General features: G+C 39.3%; 1 protein-coding gene across 1 annotated transcript in view; it reads right to left on the bottom strand.

The window, feature by feature from the left end:
- The window catches only part of LOC107291230 (EF-hand calcium-binding domain-containing protein 6), a 129,413-nt gene that overhangs the window by 67,097 nt on the left and 53,498 nt on the right, over positions 1 to 8,818 (bottom strand). Inside the window, exons 15-17 of the mRNA XM_029284903.1 lie at positions 4,064 to 4,234; positions 2,139 to 2,310; positions 645 to 759 (exon numbers count right to left, since the gene is read on the bottom strand). Coding sequence (XP_029140736.1) covers positions 645 to 759; positions 2,139 to 2,310; positions 4,064 to 4,234 — 458 coding nt within the window. The remainder of the gene's footprint in view (positions 1 to 644; positions 760 to 2,138; positions 2,311 to 4,063; positions 4,235 to 8,818) is intronic.

Below are 8,818 nucleotides of genomic sequence, written 5' to 3'. Positions count from 1 at the left end.
TGCTTCAAGGAGATACCAGATACAGTATATAGTAGCTATATGGCACTACTCCTTTCTAAGATGTCAGAAGGCAATTAACTCCTTGAAGTGGTTCCAGTTGTGTTGTACAATAAAGCTGATTCCTTCCTAGTCCTTCAAGTTTATGAGAAGCTTCAACCAAGTTCCTGTCATCTCACAGAAGCTGAAGCATTTTAATAAAATGTGTGTTAGTCTGAAAAGGTGCTACCAGGCTCCCTCTTATTTTTTGCATGACACAAGAAATAAAAAAGATTAGTGAGTTTTCTTTTTTGTTTGTTTCTTGAATAGAGGAGAAAGGTTCTTAGTTGCTGGCAGAAGAGTATATAACTCAAGCAAGACCACTGCCACTGCTTTTTAGTTCAGAAGGTAAGACCAAAACTAGTAGTTATTGTCTTCCCAATTTGCCTAAACCATGGGTTTTCTACACCACCTAGCTGGCTGATCCCAGCTAACAATCAGAATGCATCCTTGTTCATTCATTTCTTTGGAATTTGACAAGTGCATTGCATACTTGGTCAGATTTTAACACAAAATAGTTAATTTCCCACTGAGTTTAAAAAGCCAGGAAGTAGATGCAGTATCTGTATCTGAGAATCAATATATTACTAAGCAATGTATTTGCTCACCTTCAAATATTGCTACAAAATCAAGATAACTCAAGCCTCCAGCTGGGAATCCTATTTTTTCAATTAATAGGTTAAATTGATCATCACTCATTGGCATCTGAATATCCTCCAGTAACTGTCAGAGACAGAAAAGATGACTAGATTAAATACTGTGAAAGGATACAAACCCTTGGAATGTCGTGGTATCAATGCAAACAGTATACACAATTGCTACTCCCTGGAGCTGAATTCAAAATAGACAAACGCCCATCATGCTAAATGAACAAAACTTTGTTTCAAGGAACAGCCAGTGATGCTTGAAAATGCACAAAATCCCCATCATTTAGTAAATTTGCAGTCATATAGTTTGGTGTGGTTTTGAAAATGTAAAATTTATAGAAACTGCTAGTTAAATACAGTAGTAGAATTGAATTCAGTTTATAATAATGTTCTCTCCACTTAATAATTCCAAGTCCCCCTCCCATTTCTAATTTGAGCGTGTTCTTTTGTGTTTGTACATTATTTTTTTTAGTCCTTTTGTAATAGCTTCAGTGGTAATTGTTCTTGCAATGCTATTTTATTTTACTGATGTACCGCTGGAGAAAAAAGAAACATTGAATGGTTGACTGGCGTAAAAACGTGAAAAAAAGTGAGAATGTGCTAATTAAGAAATTATCACTCTTCAGGAGATTTTGAAAGCCTTTTAAAAGAGATTAGCAGCTTTGTATTTTAGTATAACTTTTGCTATCAGATTGAATGTTTAATTTTAGAGCTACACGAGTGGAGAAATGAGAAAGAAACATTCATTTCCTTGTGGTATATTGTTGAGTTAAATCCAATAGATGCAGTTGGATGGAATTCCCATACACAACCTGATTTCATGGCCATTGTTGCAACTGCAAGGACCATTTCTGAAATCAATAGATAAGATACCCATATATTTCATTCACATATCTTCACTTAGGGTGCCGGCATACAAGAATATCCAGTTATATCACTGATGTATTATTTACATCCAGATTGTGTAGAAAGGGGGCATGGCTTTGATTCTGCTGTTGTGGCTGATGTCTTGACCACCTTCAATGCCCCTAACTGGGACTTAATTGGTGTTTTTAGGCAAAGGGTCCACTAAATGCCCTTCAAATATGCCTCTTTGCCCCCAAGGGCTGAATTTCATGGCCTCTTTTGATGAGTTAAATGTGACAAAGTCCAAGCTACAAAATGAAGATGGTAACCGAAAATGTAAACAATGCTATGTGAAAATGATACGAGTGAGAGGATGGAAACTCTGAAATATAAAGCCACCTAAACTGCTTACAGACTTTTCATAAGACCAAGACATAAGCAGTGTCCTAAGCTGAGAAGCTATCAAGAGAAAAGACAAAACAGAAACATTGTTTCGAATGACCGAGAGTAAATTAAAACGAAATTAAAAAGCTATCAAGAAGAAAGATGAAAGACCAACTTGGTTTGAATGAGCAAGAATAAATTAAAACGAAATAAGATTCTATTTACCTTGCGGAAATCAGTTTTACTCAACTTCCCGCTAGCTTGCTTGTTATAAGTAAGGAAGGCATCCCTCATGCCCGTTTCCTGATGCAGAATGCCATCCCTCAGCCTTTCGAGGACTTCATCAACAGTTCTATTCCTGGCTTGTTTGTAGATGTGGTCTTCAATTTGCTTCATTCTAAAATCGGAAGACTGGTTAACAGGGGTATCTGCATGGTCTGGCCAAAAAAGGCAGGATGATGGCTGCAATGGTGTGATTGAAACTCCCATCTGTGCTTTATGTGCATTGGAGTAAAAAGACTTAACTCCTCCCACAGCTAGATAAGCTCATGGGATGATGTTGGGCTAGTTGTGCTCTTAGTCTCTCTCACAAGGCAGTGGTGATGAAACTTGGAGAGGAAATTAAGGGAACTCCTGAAGGAAAAATAGGATATGAGTGAACACATCGACGAAGGCACTAGGAGCCATGATAGACGAAGACGTCATCACATATAGTACTTACCTGCATTTATAGTTAGTTACCAGGCATTCAGAGATATTACTTTTCTATATCTCCTTATAAAAATATCTAAGCCATCATCCTCAATCTTATCAGAGTCAAGAAATATCCTAAACTAATAACAGAATAAGTGCAAAGCTGATTTGTTGGGTCAAGCATTATACAATATTAATATTTACAATAATATTAAGATACTTATAAGATGTTATAATAATATTTTTCTTTCTGAGTCTACAGCTGGTTATTTTTTCTGAGCGATTCCTGAAGTTCTGCTACAGTATGAAACTGAGGTCTTAGTAGTCCATAACCAGAACTACATTGGCCTTAAAGTCTCCAAAGGCTAGATCATTGTTTCTCAATTTTTACGACTTTAAGATGACATCTTAAAGTTGCCAAGGCTGAGAAACACTTGGTTAGAAGAATCCATGGAAGGCAATGTGGATAAATGGTCCATTCACACCTTTAATACATTGATGGGCATTATGGAGGACAAGGTTCCCTACTGGCTGCAAAAGCTCTAAGTTGTCACTTAAAATAAAACTATTCTTTATCAATGCTTCTCTCAGAAGACACCAGAAGACCAATCAGTCTGAACTGCAGCCCAAAAGCTAGAAAGGGGAAAATAAATATGCAAATTAAACAATGACAAAGTCACCTTTAAGTCAAGCAAGACTCCTAGTGCAGCGGTTCTCAACCTATGGGTCGCGACCCCATTTGGGGTCGATCGACCATTTCATGGGGGTCACCAAGCAAGGCTGTCCACCATTTTTTTCCCCTTTTCCGGCGGGTCCCTTACCTCCCTTGAGCTGGGCCAGCTGGTGGTCGGCCTGCTCCGTCTCTGCCGCTTGCCAGCTACGCCTCGGCCGGCGCAGGGGGTGGAACCACGCATGCGCGGCGCTCCCGGGCAGGGAAAGTCCTCGACTTACGACCGGTTGGGTAGTCCTCGACTTACGACCGGTTTAGTCCTCAACTTACGGCCGGTTTAGTCCTCGACTTACAACCGGTTTAGTCCTCGACTTACGACCGGTTGGGGTCGCGGCATTAAAAAGGTTGAGAACCACTGTCCTAGTGAATCTACATGGTTTTCTTAAGCAATTACAAGTGTTCTTGCTTAAGAAATAACTTCTCAGCTTCCCAATCTAGCTTTCTGTGTGGTCTCCCTTACAACAACTAACCAGATCTAACTCTTGATTACTTTTCTGAGATCATTTTAGGTCACTGAGATGCTTTGATTTGCTTAGAGCAGATGAAGGCCACTGTCTTCAAGGAGTGGGGGATTCTGTGGAGCCTCAGGGGATCACGGGGGCTTCGACAAGAGGTACTTTTTCATACAGAACATCAAAGGAACATTCAGGAAAGCCAGACATTCTAAAGCTAAACTTTCCTATGGATAATTATTACATTTCTACTTTAACAGTCACCGATGGGCTACCTCTCTGGAAAATCCATTGGCTTTTTTTCCTCTGCCTGCTGATTCTCTCGTAGTGAAGAGGTGCTGGTGACAGCAGTTAATTCTTTTGGCAAATCCGCCACTCCTAAACTGTGCAAGAGCATCTTGTAGAGAACCCCTTCTGTAGTATCATCCTGGTATTTCTGGTACAGCCTGTACATCACCAATCAAAACAGTTATGATCATTATTTTTCCTTGATAAATAATACATCTCATAAATGTAACCCTCTCTATCACTTTATATCCATGTACCAAAATCTGATATTTCTTTGGAAATGTTCCAAAAGAATTCTTGTATGGTTGTGCTGTTAATGAACTAAAATTGTACTGGTGATAAAGAACAAAGATGTATGATTGACAGGGCAAAACACCTTAAATGATTTCCTTTTCTCTTTCAAGAACTAGCTTTCTGCTTTATCCTTTATTAGGATGCATTTTTTGAGCCAAATAGTCTTCTGAATATGTTAAGTCAGGGATGGCGAACCTTTTAGAGACCGAGTGCCCAAACTGCACCCCAAACCCACTTATGTATCACAAAGTGCCAACATGGCAATTTAATCTGAATACTGAGGTTTTAGTTTAGAAAAAACAACTCATACATTAATATCTTTTGTCTTAAAAGAAAAACACAATAACAAAGCTTTCAATGATACAAACAACTTTTTACTGAAAGGTAAAAGTTTGCATTTGGCATGCTTTTGAACAATTAATGTGATTTTTGCTGTTGTATGCATGCTGATAATTTGTCTAACTTTGGCTTATACTTTGTAAGTTTCAGAGCAACACACGCAGCACTCAGGTCATCTGTTAGTCTGTTTCTGATGTCAGATTTGATATAATTCAAAGCTGAAAACAGCGTGCTTGCTCCGGAGGCTTGTTTTGGCTAGGAAGGGGCTTGAGAAATGTCTTTTTCCTGCGAAAACTTAGCCAAAGATTGAGGCGCGCATGCCCACAGAGAGGGCTCCGAGTGCCACCTCTGGCACGCATGCCAGAGGTTCACCACCACTGTGTTAAGTGATTAATAAGTTGAATGAATATTTTTTTAAAAATCAAGAACAGATTAAAGACACTTTAAGAACGGTTGCTGAATATTCTTTTCACAGCAAATCAGATATCTTTTAACCTGGTTCAAATGTAAGAATACCAATAAATAACCTATGAATGCTGATAATTTTTATTACTGTAGTTCTATGTGCTACAGTAATAACTTGAGATTTTCATTTCCATTAAAGGAGGAACCATGATTTGCCACATTTAAAATATATTAAAGGGAGAACAGGACAGAACTTCTACTAACAGGACTTCCCATTTAGGTTTCAGTTGATGTGAACATACAGCACCTCAGCACAAAGAGAAAATAGATACAAAGATGAATACAATCTGCAGACTTGCATTTAATGAAACATCTTTAATCTCATTGCTGCTTTTCATTCTGCATATCACCTGCCAAATAACCATCTGCAACACACATGCCAGTCACTCAGTCTCAGCAGCAAAAAAATTGCCATATGCCCTGAAGAGGTGCAGCAGGACCCAATTAAGGGCAAAATGCTATCTGCGGTAAATCGCAAAGCACACAAGCCTTAACTGTTTGACCTACATCTTCTGATTACAAAACCTGCAAGAGTCTTTATCATCTATTTTCAGAATGCTTAGAAGACATGTCAACTTGACTTCTGTTAACAATGGATCCAGAATCTCTCAGCAGCTCTGTGTTTGTGAAGGAACAGTGCCATCCACTGTTCCTTGCCATAATCAGGTGAATTTGGATAAAGGTCTTTCACCACTGCTGAAGGGGGCTCTCCCTATTCTTTTACCTTGACCTCTGTCTCTGGCCTCCGTTTCTAGTCACTGTTTCCAAGGGAAGACAAAGCCCAGTAGAGTTTGTTTATAATAATAATAATAATAATAATAATAATAATAATAATAATAATAATAATAATAATAATAATAATAATAATAATAATAATAATAATAATAATAATAATAATTTAAAAATTGGAAGGGACCTTGGAGGTCATCGAGTCCAACCCCCTGCTCAGGCAGGTAACCCTACACCATTTCGGACAAATGGCTGTCCAAAAAGAGTAGTCCAGAGCAATCTATTCATCCCGTTTTACTGTATCTTTATAGCCCTGTCAATTTACTCGTCTTTCTTCATTAACAAATAAATTGGATGAAGCAAAATAGCACTTGAGTATAAGTATTTAAAATTTTCTCCAGATTTTTGGAGCAATATTTCTCAACCTTTACAACTTTAAGATGTGTAAAAACTCTGCTTTAGAGATTCAAGATAGTTTATGTGACAATTCCTCTTCATTTTATCTGCACAATAAAGAAGCTGTCACTTAACAACCACAAGCTACTACTCCATTGCTAAGTGACATGGTCATTAAGCAGAATATGTGCCTGTGGCAGACTTAACAATGTCACTTCTGGTGTGGTTGTTATGCAAATTATCCACAGTCATTAAGTGACTGCATCATGTGACTGCAACTTACAATTTTACTGCTGGACTTCTCATTGACTTAGTCGTCAGAAACTAGCTGTGAAGGTCACAAATGGTGATCACATGACTGCAGGATACTGATTGTTGTAAATGCATGCTGGTTGCAAAGCACCTGAATCTCAATCACCCAACAGCAGGAACACTGCCAGTTTCAAGTATGAAGACCAGTAATAAAGTTACTTTATCAGTAGCACTGCAATTTTGAACAGTTGCTAAACAGGACACTCATTGAAAGAGGACCACCTGTAATATGTTGGCCTGAAATCAAAGTCAGCCATTGCCTTTTCATGGCTGAAGGAGGATTTCAACTATGTCATCTATTTCAACTATGATTAAGGATAGACTTGAGGGTCTCCTTAGTGCTAGTCAAGCAACTTCCCCACTATATCCCAGGATTACACTACACACAACCGTCTCTAATGGATTTCTCAGAGGATGGGAAGAGGATGGGAATTTGCAAAATAAGACACAACCAAAACATTTGCACATCCTACCATTTCAGAAAAGTGAGAGGCAACTTCCCCACTAATCCAAGAGGCGGTCGGCAAGAGGATTCTCCTTCTAACACTATTGACTGATGGCATAATAAAACAGGAATAGGAATAGCAGACATATATACCGCTTCACAATGCTTTACAGTCCTCTCTAGGCAGTTTACATAGTCAGCCTATTGCCCCCAACAATCTGGGTCCTTAGTTTACCAACCTCGGAAGGATGGAAGTCTGAGTCAACCTTAGAGGATCGGACCTCTGGCAGTCAGCAGAATTAGCCTGCAATATTGTATTCTAACCATTGTGCCACCATGGCTCTTGCATAACCTAACCTAACCCCCTTCTTCTCAATAAGGCTGGTTAATAAAACTCTGTACAAATCTTATCATCCTAATGATAAGTGGCTGCACAAGGGGCCTGAAATCATCTATCTTGGAAAGTAGATATTTGTACAACCTCCGATGTCAAAACTGCTGAAAATCATTTTACTTATTTTATTATTAGATTTTTTTTTTAGTCTGCTACAATCTTAAACCCAGGCAGTTTGCAGAAATAAAACAATATATCTGACTTTCTGCTGTTTAAAGTACTGAGTTTATTGGAAATTTAGTAACTTAGCCTGTAGACTACGGGCCATCAGAATACTTTACAGAGGACGTAGTAAACGGAAAGTGAAAGGTGTAACTATGCTGGGATGGGCTAAGGTTCTTTTCCATCATACTGCAATTCATAGTGTTGAAAGTTGCCAAATTGGCAAGATTGATTGATTTAATCAATCCATTTGTGCCTGCTGCAATCAAAAGGAGTTTCAGTATTCACAACAACATACAATAATGCAATAAAACATCCATGGTGTAAACATAAAATCAATCCTTAAAAATACACAAATCAAATATAGAACCATCTGCCATATGTCTGCATCATCTTATTTACTAGAGGCTCTGGGCAATTCAGCCTTGAACAGTTTCCAGGAGGTCTGTGATACAGTGGTCATCGTCCCTTTCAGTCAGGAAGTTACTCCATTATATGGATGAAGACTCACAAAAAACCCCAAATCCACTTAGTTCTATGCTTTTAGCAGCTGTTCCATTATTGACCTTGGCTTCAGACTCTGATATCCTCAGTTTTCTTTGTCTGAACTATACAAATGACGTCCCATCCAGTCCCTCATGCGATAGAGGTTTCTGAACCCCTCAATAATAATAATAATAATAATAATAATAATTTAATTTGTACCCCGCCCTTCTCCTCATAGGACTCAGGGCGGCTAACAGCCTCATAAAAACCACAATAAAATACAATAACATCTGTATTAAAAACCGAATTAAAAGGAAATATTTAAGAAGGCCAATCATTAAAATTATCCTTAAAATTTCCCTTAAAAAACCCCGCTAAAATTCCCTAGGCCAGACCCGCTTGTTGAAAAAGCCATGTCTTTAGGGCACGGCGGAAGGAGGGGAGATCCGGGATCACCCGGATCTCTGGGGGTAGTTCGTTCCAGAGGGTGGGGGCACCGACAGAGAAGGCCCTCCCCCTGAGGGTCGCCAGCCGGCACTGTCTGGCTGACGGCACCCTGAGGAGACCCACTCTGTGGGAGCGTACCGGCCGATGGGAGGTAACCTGCGGCAGAAGGCGGTCTCGGAGATATCCAGGTCCGATGCCATGGAGCGCTTTAAAGATGATAACCAACACCTTGAAGCGCACCCGGAAGGCCACCGGCAACCAGTGCAGCTCGCG

Source organism: Protobothrops mucrosquamatus, unplaced genomic scaffold (genome assembly GCF_001527695.2).
Source record: "Protobothrops mucrosquamatus isolate PMUCROS unplaced genomic scaffold, P.Mucros_1.0 scaffold1087, whole genome shotgun sequence".
NCBI classification, from domain to species: Eukaryota; Metazoa; Chordata; class Lepidosauria; order Squamata; family Viperidae; genus Protobothrops; species Protobothrops mucrosquamatus.
This window is presented reverse-complemented; position numbering and strand designations above follow the sequence as displayed.